This window comes from Poecile atricapillus, chromosome 1 (genome assembly GCF_030490865.1).
Source record: "Poecile atricapillus isolate bPoeAtr1 chromosome 1, bPoeAtr1.hap1, whole genome shotgun sequence".
NCBI classification, from domain to species: Eukaryota; Metazoa; Chordata; class Aves; order Passeriformes; family Paridae; genus Poecile; species Poecile atricapillus.
Window position 1 is genome coordinate 164,491,924 of NC_081249.1, and position 12,857 is coordinate 164,504,780.

General features: G+C 38.3%; 1 protein-coding gene across 5 annotated transcripts in view; it reads left to right on the forward strand.

The window, feature by feature from the left end:
• The window catches only part of TDP1 (tyrosyl-DNA phosphodiesterase 1), a 45,759-nt gene that overhangs the window by 20,657 nt on the left and 12,245 nt on the right, over positions 1-12,857 (forward strand). For all 5 annotated transcript variants that reach the window (XM_058829429.1, XM_058829430.1, XM_058829427.1 and 2 more), the window contains exons 13-14: positions 2,619-2,726; positions 4,256-4,358. In XM_058829429.1, the coding sequence (XP_058685412.1) occupies positions 2,619-2,726; positions 4,256-4,358 (211 nt within the window). The remainder of the gene's footprint in view (positions 1-2,618; positions 2,727-4,255; positions 4,359-12,857) is intronic.

The following is a 12,857-nucleotide window of genomic DNA, read 5'->3' on the forward strand; positions in this document are numbered from 1 at the left end:
ACAAGAGTTTGTTTGATACATGCCTGACAAGTCCATAATGATTATTGTAGTAGAGCTTTGTGTGTTCTTTACATTGATAAAGTTTTTAATAACTTTGGAGTTTTCTTCTCAGTTTGCAGAAGTACAGTGTTGTTCCCCCTAAAATCATAAAAGATGAGAGAGCATCTGTACAGAGAACACAGTATTCTCTTAGGTTGAAACTAAGGCTATGAGTTGTTCTAATGCTGCTCAAGCCTTGTTGCCAGTATCTTAAGGTAGACTTGAAGTAAGAGAACTAAATGCTGAAAGAGGTGGTGGTATGGAAAATTAGTTATGTTGCTGAGTTGGGTATGTCTGTACAGTTAAATTTCAAGGACTTTTTGATGGTTTAGTCCTGGCCTGCAGCTCAGCACCACAAAGCCACTTACTTGGGCTCTCCCACCCTCCTTCCCACCCCCCTAGTGGGATAGGGGAGAGAATCCTAAGAGTAAATTGGGAAAACTTTTGGGTTGAAATAAAGACAGGTTATTAATAAAGCAAAAGCTGCTCATACAAGCAAAGCAAAATTAGTCTGTTCACCATGCTCCATGGGCAGACAGGTGTTCAGTCATCCCCAGGAAAGTAGTGCTCTATTGTGCCTAATTGTTACTTAGGAAGATAAAGGCCATCACCCCCTTCTTCCCTCAACTTCATGGGCTGAGTATAATGGTCTGGAATATTCCTTTGGTCAGCCGGAGTCAGCTGTCCTGCCTGTGTCCCCTCATAGCCTATTTGCTGGCTGAGTGGTGTGAGAGGCAGAAAAGGCTGTGTGTAAGTGATAGCTGAAATATCTCTGTGTTTGTGCTGTTTCCAGCACAAATCCAGACAATAGCCCTGTAGTAGCCAGTATGAAGAAAATTAACTCTATCCCAGCCAAAACTGGAGTGCATTTTCCCCTTTTAATCCCTATATGTTTGTGCTGCCCTACTAGGGAAAACATGGCCAAAATACATGTTCCCCTTTGTGATTTTTACTTTCTAAAATAGGAGTTTCAATCACTTTTGATTAAATCAATATAGGTAATAGATAGAAGTGGTATTACTCTTGTTAAGGCACATTACTTGTATCTGTCATAAGATAAGGAGGCAAAAAAGCAGTAGACTGAGATAGTATCTCAGAATAACTGCAATTAGTGGTGAGGGGAAAAATTTGTCCTGAAATAAAGCACTGAGGTAAATGTAAAGAAGATCAATTTTAAATTCCCAGTTCTACTATTTTTCCTGTTTTTCATTTTTATCATTTTGTTGGTGTGACCTGATTACTTTTGTCCCACAAATTTAAAGATGCTTGCCTTAACTGTCAGTTTAGTGAGAGAAAAGCTATTAACCAGGGTGGCTGAGTCATGATTCAGCTTTAAAATCTCTATGTATGGAAAGTATGGATTTTGTAGGGAAAGACGAGTTTAGTCAGATAATTCTGTATTATATATATATATTAATCTGTCCTATAGAAACAGACTTTGATACGGCTTGCATTAAAATATAAAGCAGTGTAGTTTTCATCAAATGCGCAGTGTTTCAGCTCTTGCCCTTTAAGAATACAGGACCAGTTCTCAGATTGTTTTTTTTCATTCATCAAGGGAGATAGGGTTGTTAAAGTAACTAGGTCCTCACCTATGAAATACAAAGCCTCTTAGTTTTAATTGCACTGTATATAAATGTTAGTCCTGAAAGTTAACATAGGTAAATAATTCCAGCCCTTCCAAGTCAGTCTACTCAGGCTTTTAGAGGAACACAGTGCACTTAAGTTTTTCAGACTTAACTGTTTCTTTTTAATTTGCCTATTTGAAGAGAATGCCAAGTTAGGGAAACAGGATTGTGACACCTGAAACCACTCCTCCTTCAAATCTGGGGAAAGACATGTCTCTGGGTGAAGGAAGGTGTGCTAAGAAGCTTTCTTCCTGAATTGAGGTGAGGGCTAGCAGCTGTGAACAGAAAGTGCTTCTTAGTGCCGTGACTACATACCTTCAGTTATGTACATATGTTTACTGCTTCCTTACAATTTAGTTGTGTAACATTGATGCAATGACTTGTTATTTTAAACTAGTTTTTTTGTATACACGTAGATATGATCTCTATTCTCTTAAACCCTCAAATTTCTCAGTGGCGTAGAGGCACAGAAAGGGGAAAAGTAGCGACAGGAACCTAGCAGTTGCTTCCTGCCTTTATGTCGTGGAGGGTAAATTGTAATAAACTGGGGGAATTCTGTGAGGTTTAGTTTGGTGCTAAACTCAGTTGTGTAAAGTCATAACCATTGATAGTCTTCAAAGAAGATATACTGGCCAGAAATCTAGACTTAGTTCCTTGAGTGCTAACTGGAACAGAGGAATGGAAAAAACTTGTTAGGAGAACCTGACACACTGAGGAGAATATCTCTCTGGATTGGTTGTAAGGAAAAAAAGCCCTGCCCTTCTGACTGCTAGCAGAATTGTTAACAGTTGAGTTAAATGTAGTATTTTAAGATTTTTCTCTAGGAGAAATAAGTTTTGAGTGTGGCAAGTATAAGTAGTGTTCCTGAAATCATGGCACTGTAATATGGTGAGTGTTTTTTAGACCTCAAAATAAAACCATATATGAAAAGAATTCCTTTTGCTCTTCTAGCAAATGGTCCGCAGAAGTCACAGGTCGAACTCACGCTATACCTCACATTAAGACGTACATGAGACTCTCTCCTGACTTCCAGAAGATTGCATGGTTCCTGGTAACAAGGTAAACATCTAACCAGTAGAGCTCTCAGTTAAGAACTTTATATATGGGGTTTTTTTGTCAGCTGCTGGCCCAGGGAAGTTACTTCCATAGCCCTCATAATACTTCAATTAGTGATAGGAATTTTTGTCCATATTTAATGTTTCTCCATTGCATTGCCCTTTTTGAGGCTGCAGATTGAAATTATTATGTCAGCAACTGTTGGTAATCACACTAAAATCTTGTCTGAGTTGTGACTGCCAGTTTTGGGGTTCAACACCAACTAAAATGATAAATATTTTAAAATCTTGGGTTAAGTTTCTTAAAGTTATGCTGGTGTATGGTATGAATGTGTTGGTTTCTACAAAATAGAGTTTGGGTTAGCTGAAGTTATCCTTGGGCTGCCCTGCTGTTATAAAAATACAGATACCTGGAATTAGGAATCTGATCTTTTGTCAATTGAGTTGTTTAGCAGTCTGCCTTGAAGTATAAGCTTTATATTTCTGTTGTTAAAGAAGCCAAAAGAGGAAGCAAGAAATTTCTAGAATTGAAAAGAGTCTGTCTTGTTGTGAATTAAAAATACAGATATGTTTCAGTTTTGCCCAAACTGATTTTTATGCTACCCTATATTTTACAGATTATGATCTGTCCTTACTCTTAAATGCTCAGTTACTTTAATATTTTTTTTCTTTATATTTGGTCTCTTTAAATTTCATCACTCATTGATACGGTTGCCTGCAAGAGTGGTAGTGATTAATGTGTTCTTAAAAAGGTTTTAAGTCATTTACATGTGATGCTCATTCCACCTAATACAGAAAATAATGGTTGCTTTGTTTTCTTCTCCTGTTTCTTCTGTTCCACCATTTGCTGTTACCAAACAGCATCCAGTATGTCCATCAGTTCAAAACCTAGTGTGTAAATTTTGTATTGTGCTATAGAAGTAGGTTTTCACAACAGAATTGCATATATTTTTTGATTTCCAAATTGGTCTACTTTGTAGTAGATGCTGATGAAAGATTAAGTACAGCATGGTGCTGAATAGCAAATTGAAACAAACCTCTTTAGTAAGTATTTGTTTTCATAAATAGATCAAAAAACAAAATGCCAAGAGCAAAAGATGCTGTTTTAACACTGTACTAAAATGTAAAATGCAAACTCACTCTGTACTAAATGTATTGTAACTAGTCATAATTGAACTAGCCTTTAATTTTCTTAGGTCATCAAATTGAAGCTATTTACCATTACCAAATTCCTTTTTGAAATGTGCAGAGAAGATTCAAAAGGCTGAATTTGTCTCGTAGATTTGTGTGACAGAAATAGGCTTGTATAATTATCCACATGTGTTGTATGAATGTCTTTCTACATATTGTCTCTGTTGCTCCCACTGTGCTATAAAAATAGCAATAAGGAATAACAACCAAGTCACTTTTTGTGAGAAGACTATTCTGATTGAATTTAAGTTCTCCTGCTAGAAGGATGTTGCTACACTGTTATTTAAGTGTTTTCTGCCCTGAAGATTGTGCCCCACTAATATGCTTTGTTTCTCTTTGCAGTGCCAATCTATCTAAAGCAGCCTGGGGAGCTCTGGAGAAAAATGGCAGCCAACTGATGATCCGTTCTTATGAACTTGGAGTTCTTTTCTTGCCTTCAGCATTTGTAAGTTCATAGTTCAAGCACAAATCCTGGTATATGAAAAAAATCTGCAAATATTTATGAATACAAGCATAACTGAATAATCCAATCAGTAGGTTTTGTATTTCCAGATTAGAAAATTAATAGGAAATGGAATTTGTGAGGTATTCATAGGGTATTGTTTTCCTGCACAGTAGGTATGGATTTGGTATTGCTGTGACTTCTTTCTTACTGACAAGTAATTACTTTCTTACTGACAAGTAATATTTTAAAATACAATTTTAAAATTGTAACATATACTCTAAATGTTACTGGAAAGGATGGCCAAATCTCTTCTTTTGTGCTTTTTAAAACTAGGCTGTGAATGCATATTCACACTGAGCTAAGCTGCGTGCATTGTAACTTGAGAAACAAATCCTAATGTTGCACCAGTCCGTGTTCTTGCTCATTCTCTGAAATGCATTTGCAGTCGTGTGACTGTCTCTTAACATCAGGTTCCCTATTGGACTACACTTGCTGGTTTTTAGACCTCTACAAAGTCTTGTGATAGAAAGTCCTTAATTGTACATTGTATTTAAGAAAAAAACTTCCCTTCTTTGTTTAGGTTGGGTTTTGTCTTATTACCTGATGGGGGAGATGCAAGTTTTTTTGTTGCATGGCTGATTCCTTCTACTCTCTGGTGGTCTGGTAGTACCAAAATGTTCTCAACAGCAGTTAGTCTATGATTACAAACCATTCAAACTTCTTCCTATGTGAAATTTCTTCTTGTCAGGGAAGAAACTGCAAGTTACTCTGAAAAAGTATTTGTATGCTAAAAGTCCTTAGAAATATTTTGCTGATGAAGAGTATTTATTTCCTAGATAACGTTCACAGATGATCACATAATGTTCTGTCATTTCTACTGATTAGTAATGTAGTCCCAAATGAATATTTACTAATATTATGACATTGTAAAAATGTTTGCCTACCCTAACTGGATAATTGTAGTCTCCTGAGATTGCATATTAAGACTGATGGTTTCTGACTGCAGCTAAATAACTCCTGTGTCTCACTCTTGGCATTTATAATGAGTTTGCATAGTGGTGAGGTCTCTGATATCATGAACCTTAGAGATGTTTTTTCTCTAGCATGGTTTATGTGGAAGAAAACATGTTTATCAGAGAGCAAAACAAGAAAACTCCTACAGCTTCTTATAGTAGGAAGCATTGTTTTTTATATCAATGAGCTCTAAAATAATGAAATAACCATTTGTGTGAACAACTATTAATAACAGAATAATGAACCGTTGGGCAAACAAAGTTGTACAGAAATTTGGCTTTCAACAGCAGTTTACCTGAAAGGGATAAATTAATGTTATTGGAAGTTGGCTACTCCAACTTCCAGCTAGCTAACTCCAAGTGTTGCCAAGCAAAGAATTTGTATATTTGTACTGGTATATTTGTACCTAGTAAATGATGGGTTTTATATAAACACAGCTGATCTCCAAATGACGCAGTCATTTAACGTAATTTGGGTGCTCTTGTTCTAACCCTGGCTTTTCTGTGCATACATCAAATGGGTAGAAAACTAGGAATATTTGAGATAGTCTTTTTTCCAAGAATGACCATACCTGTTTTAGATCTTGCTAATCTGCAAACTTTTCACTTAAAAAACTCATTGAAACAACAAAAACCCCTCCCACTACTCCCCTCTCCTCCAAACCCTTGTGAGAAACATTTGGCTTGCATTCTATCGTGAATCTTGCATTCTACACAGAATTCTCTCTATCTGCATTTTTATAAACTCCTTTTAAGTACTGGAAGGCTGAAATGAGAAGCCTTCTGTTTTCCAGGCTTAACAATCCCAACTTTCTCAGCATGTCTTTGTGGGAGAGGTGCTCCAGCCCTATAATGATCTTTATGGCCCTTCTGTGGACTTGCTCTAACAGGTCTGTGCTGGGGACCCCAGAGCTGGATGCAGCACTGCAGGTGAGGTCTCAGAGCAGTGGAGCAAAATCCCCTCCCTTGCCCAGCTGGTCACATTGCTTTGGATGCAGCCCAGGACACAATTGGCTTTCTGGGCTTCAAGTGCACATTGCCAGGTTGTGTCTGACCTGTACCCCAAGTCCTCCTCCACAGGGCTACTCTCAGTGACTTCTCTCAGTCTGCTCTCCTGTCTGGGATTGCCCTGACCCAGGTACAGCGCCTTGCTCTTGATTTTGTTGAAGCTAATGAGGTTCTTGTGGGCCCATTTCTTGAGCTTGTCCAGCTTCCTGTGGATGGCATTCCGTCCTTCAGATGTTTCAGCTGCACCACTAAGCTTGCTGTCATAGACAAGCTTGCTGAGGGAGCACTCAGTTCTGCAGTCTGTGTTATTGCTAAAGATGCTGAAGAGCACCACTCCCAAGACAGCACTGAGGGACGTCACTTGTCACCAGCCTCTACTTGGATATAGAGCCACTGACCACAACTTTCTGGCTGTCTTCACTCCCTTAGTTGTACTGGCATCAGTGCTCAGTGCATTCCTTTTCTATTAAACCAGCTCAGACTGGCCAAAACAAAACAGGACAGGTTTCCAAAGTCATTCCATGAACCAGCTCAACATGGTCAGGTGAGGGCTAATGCAAGGAAGAGGTAGGAAGGATGAATTCAAGGGGCAGAAATGTGAATGGGGAGATCATATTGAGGTAACCTTCTTTTGGCCTGGTTTTGGAACCAGAGCTTGTGAAGAATGATGGTCCATGAAGTTTTGGATAGAAAATAGGAAGAAAGAGTGAAGATCTGGGTAAGAAAAGCATAATGTGCAGTATGAAGTAGAACCAACCAGCTTCCAGAGCTTTCCCTTTTTGTCACTCTGGTTACTTTAAAGTAGCCATTGTTGGGGGAGTAGAAGGCTTTACTGTATCATATCAAAGGAGCGCTCAAAACTCAGTGGTCAAAAGCAGACACTTGTGGAAAAGTATAAATGCCAGGCATTTATGTAGTAGTTTGTCCCTGCGTATTTCATGACTTAAAAGCCTATTCTGTGAGCATCTCATGTCTTCTCTTAAATGTCTGTAGGCTTTTGGCAGTCACAATCTGCTTTGGCTGAGTTTCACAATGTAATAATGTCACATGTAATAATGTCACATGAAGTAGTGTTCTGAAAGTTACTCATTTGAAGGTTTTTTCTTCTTGCATTGAAAGATGCAAGAACCATGTGATCCCTAATCATCCTTTTCATACCTCTATTTCCAGACACCTTTATCTTTGTCTAGACTCAAGAGTTCTTATCCTGCTCAGTTTTTCCTAGAGGGGAATTCTCCCAGTTTCCTACATACTGATAATTAATTGTGAGGACTGGCAACCAGAAGAGAACAAGTCACCTTAGTCACATGAGATGATGTACGTGGGAGCAAAGCAGGGAGAAACACTGCAGCTGCTTTTCTTTCTTCACTGAGAAGTGCCTACAGAGACTCTTGGTAACAAGGAGGTAGTCAGACAATACTGATACTGGGCTTACGTACATGCAGTCATCTGATATTCAAGTTGCAGTGCTTAATTTATGAATTTCTTATGCATATGCCCTGCAGTGAACTCTACATGAAAAGTGCTTCTTTGATAACTTAATCTGCTTGTCACACTAGTTCATTGTGGTTTTAGAATGCTATGTGGCAGAGTAGCTTTAAGTGAAGGTAACAGAGAACTGGGAATAGACTAAATTTTTTTAGAAACAGAAAAGTTTGTTTACAGCTAAAATGATGCAAAGTATAAACTACATGAAGTGCTTTGAAATATAACTGAGCTTTCCTAAGCCACAAGGGACTCACCATGCCCTAGCTATCAAAATGCTGATTTAATACTGCCAGTTTCTGATAGTTCTGTTTCTTTAGGTTATTTCATGCAGTTTTATCACAAAGTTCATGACACGTATTCTGGTAGAAGTTAAGACTTAGCATCATAGAATCACAGAATCATTTAGGCTGGAAAAAAATGTTTAAAATCATATAATCCAACCATTAAAATACCCCTGGCAGTGATGAAAGTTGAACCCATGTCCCAGAAGAGATTGGAGCCTTAATCCAGCATCTGGGACTACTTGCCCACACTACCCTGGTGTATTTGCATAGCACACACTTAATGTCACTTATCTTAAGAACTCCTCTATCTCTACAGTTTGTGCCTTCTATTTTCTGCTGAATACAAATTTGGAAGTGGATCGTTCCTCACTTGCTGTCAGCTGACTGCCAGTTTTTGTCTTTTTTAAAAAATGCTTTCAGAATTATGCTTTGAGGTTGGGTCTTGGCCTGGTGTGCTAATACAGACTCTCAGAATTATGTTGAATGGTTGTTCTCAATACAGCAGCAGCTGTTATCATTTACAGTTCAGTGTTTAGGGAAAAATCAGCTGATGCTGGCATTAGATCACAAGCTTCTACTGAGTAAAAGATAATGTTCATGAGAGAGATTGTCCTGTGTTTGAACTACATTTCCCTTTCCATCTCTTTTTCTCACCTCCTACATCTACACTCTCTCTTTTTCAACTTGCTCTTTCAGCTGCTGGGGATTCCTTTCCAGAGGCTGAGATAAAGTACATCTTTAACAGGTAAAACATGTAGTGAGAACACAATGACCAAGAAGCATAGAGTTCTGGGAAGCATGTTCCAGTAATTAGTTTGTTAGAAAAATCTTGGAAGTAACTAATGGAAAGACTTTTAACTAAATGGTTCTTCCTCACAGCTTCTGTGTCTGATAAGATGCTAAGATAAATTGAGCTTGACCTGTACAATAGTATAAAAATTTGTGAAATACTTTGATCTTTTTAGAGGCTTGTTGAATATGATACTGTCTCAGTCAGCTTTTAGAAATACAAGCTTAGAGAAATATAATAGATTATATTAAACTGAAAACTTACCCATAGTTTCCTACCTAATGCTATCAATTCCTGCAATTATATCTAGATAATCAAACTCAGGCAACTAACAGCAGTATTTCAGATTCTGAAGTGCTGTATTTGATGGTGAATACTCTCTGGAGTGAAGTACTGTTTGTAGTTGACTCTGAGGCTGGATGTATGAACTGAATCTGGATTAGAGAGCAGGCAGGCACTATTGCATGTGATTTTCAGAAGTGAACTGCTTTAATTTTTGCTGCATTCAAATAACTGAGCCAGGCACCTTCAGTCATAGCTCACCTTAGAGCAGATCCAAAATCAAGTCAGTTAAGCTCTTTGACTGTAACATAACATCCAAGGCAATGTAGTACCACTTTCTTCTTTGGTTTCTCTAGCTTTATATGAAGTCTTTGATCCCATGTAAAATATAGTGTGAAAGCTAATACAATGTAAGTAAACTAAGATTTTATATGTCGACTTCAGGATGTTAAGTGTTGCTTTAAGTGTTCACAGAACTGCTGCAAGGTTTTCAAATTCCAGTGTTAAAGATGCCCAGATACATACTTTCCAAACCAAAAAACTTTGGGTTCAGATACCTGGGTCTATCACTGTGTGCTTCCTAAAAAAAAAAAAAACCTTCTGATACAGTTAAATAAAGCACTCTTTTGAATAACTGCACCCAGTGTTGAGGAAGGATTTTGCTGTGTATTCTGCTGGCCACTGTAAAGTTCATATGCATCCTTAATTCTCTGCTGCCCCAACTAGGAAGTTTTTGAGTAGTTTTGCCAAAGAGGACTATTTTTCTGTTTACTGGAGTTGGAAACAGTAGTCCCATAATCATCCAGTGGGATAATCAGGTGTCTCCTGTTAAAAGTTACTTCAGTAGGATCAAAATACTGTAATGGTATCAGTTTTAATTCCCACTTTAATAGGGCTAGCAATTCTTACCCTTATCTTATAGGATTTTTTTTTTTATAGTCTGCTTTGTGCTTGGGGCAAAAACCCTCAAAAACTGGAAGGCAGTATTTTAAAAGCTGTTAAATTTCCTTTCCCCATTCTTCTCAATGACTGTTTTATCAATGATGTATGATGTGAAGGCACTAATAGAAGCTATATCGGCACCTAAAGTTTCATAAGTACAAAAAAATTCTTTCCCAATTGAGATACGTATTTATTAACATTTCAAAATGTATTGCTGTAAGCATCAGTCAAAGACCAAAATAAAGCTGCAGAGGGAAAAATTCTGAAAGAATAGAATATGGCTGAGGAAAACTTAAAAGTCAGACAAAATTATTTTAGGCAAGATCCTGCTGTTTTGTTTTTTGGAAATAGCAATGAGAGCTGTCAACAATCAGGAAATGCACAAAACAAAGTGTGTGACTTACTTCAATTTCTGTGTGAAGATCGACAGATGAGTTATTTTTAAAGGCATGTGAATCTCCTCAGAGAGCCTTGTTAAAGAATGTATTCAACAAACTAGATGGTTGCTCCAGGGTGTTTTGAGGAAAACTAAATGTCTTTTCTTAGATGAGTATTTCCTGAATGGAAGATCTCTATAGGTTAAATTCTGCCAGACAAATAAACCAGTTTTGGGACAAACTGGTGGAGTCAAGCAGCATTGGTGGACAGCATCAGGGTCTTTCAGAGGAGAGGAGAATATAATTGCTTAGTACTGAGGAAGAACAAGACAAAGAAAAGCAAAGTTATAGAACAAGAGAAGGCAGCAAAGTGCCTGAAAAGAAAGATGCTGAAGAAATAACAGAGCATGGAGTGTAGAAGATAGTAAGCAGAAACAAAAATATCGCTAGGTTGAAGAAAACGATGGATAACAAGGGGGGCTGGGGGGGAACAGATGAAAAATGTCCTTGCTTTGTAGGTCGAGGCTGAAGTAGTTTGTGTTTTACACTGGGCTTTGTGATAGCAAGGGTTTCACAAATGCCCGACTCAGATGGTGCCAGGCAGCAGCTTTGTAATTTTGGTGGTATTGATGAGGCATATGAAGTTTATTGTAGCATAAGAACCATCTCACAATACAGCAGACAAACCTTCTCTGCTGTTCCACATTTCTTCCTTAGGTGATATAGAAGACGAGAGCTCACAGGATGTCTGGGCAATCAGACCTCATATATGTCACATACATGCTGACAATTCAAATGTCATTTTGTGAGTAGTATCTAGGAATACACATCACTCAGACCCTCCCACCAGCTGCAACCTGACTGCTGTGAGTTATGAAAAAATCTCATCACCACTTACAGAGTACCTATTGTTTGTGAGCTATTGAATCCCTGGAATATTTCATGTTCTTTCCACTACAAATGGTTATTTGCATTTTTACATTAAATTTCTACCAGTACCTGAGTGATTCATTGGAAGTAAGACTATACAACTTGATTGTTGCATTTTGTCTAAGTAAATATGAATTTTTTCCCGTCATTTTCAAACCCTTAGATGTTTATGAGCTTTAAAAAATAATCTTGCATATTTACATTGGTTTGTTTTGAACATAGCACTTGTTACCTCAAGGCTAAGCTCCAGAAAATGCTGTAGCCTGGTTTTAATGAAGACTTGTCAAAATAGCTTACTTAAATGGTATAAGAAAGGGAAGTTTAAAGTGGATTTTCTTTCACACAGTCCTTTAGCATTTGTTTGTTCTTTCATTTAAAAGGCAATGGCTTTTGCCTAGTCTTACTTAGTGTTTCTTAAATCATAACCTATAGTTATTTAGATATTGCTCTTACTTTGGGTCATGAGACAAAAGATGCATCTATATTCCAAAGGAGATTCTTGAACGGACTTGCTGGAACTGCTGTCTGACACTGTCTTTGGCAGCTCTTAATTGTCTAGGTTGCTATTCTTCTTGAATATTGAAGAAAAAGGCACAAGGCTGCCCTGATTCCCATGCTTTGTTTGGTCATGTGGATGTTGCTGTCTCCAACTTAAATGGTAACATGGTGTAAAACTTCAGTGAAGAAAGACTTGCAGTATTTTATATAGATGGGACTCTCCATTCAGACAGTGTGTGTGTTTGAATACCACATAATATTTAGTGGTAACTAGGATACTTGCTTGTACTGTCACAAAAAATAATGCTGTAAAACTCAGACTGCTGGACCATAGAGCTTGAATGAAGTGTAAATTAGTGTTTGGACATGAGCTGATGATGTGTATTCGCAGCCTGGAAAGCCGGTTGTGTCCTGGGCTGCATCCAAAGCAGTGCGGCCAGCAGGGAAAGGGAGGGGATTCTGCCCCTCTGCTCTGCCCTGGTGAGATCCCACCTGCAGTGCTGCATCCAGCTCTGGGGTCCCAGCACAGGAAGGACCTGTTGAACTGAGTCCAGAGAAGAGACATAGAAATGGTCAGAGCTGGAGCACCTCTCCTATGAGGAAAGACAGAGAGAACTTGGGGCACTTCAGCCCGGAGAAGAGAAGGCTCCAAGGAAATTTTATTGTGGGTTTATAAGAATGATGGGGACAGAATTTTTATATAGGAGCTGTAGGGACAGGACAAGGGGCAGTGGTTCTAAACTGGAAGAGGGTACATTTAGACTAGATGTGAGGAAGAAATTCTTTACTGTGAAGGTAGTGAAACATTGGCACAGGTTGCCCTGAGAGGTGATAGATACTCCATCACTGGGAACATTCAGGATCAGGCTAGATGAGGCTCTGAGCAA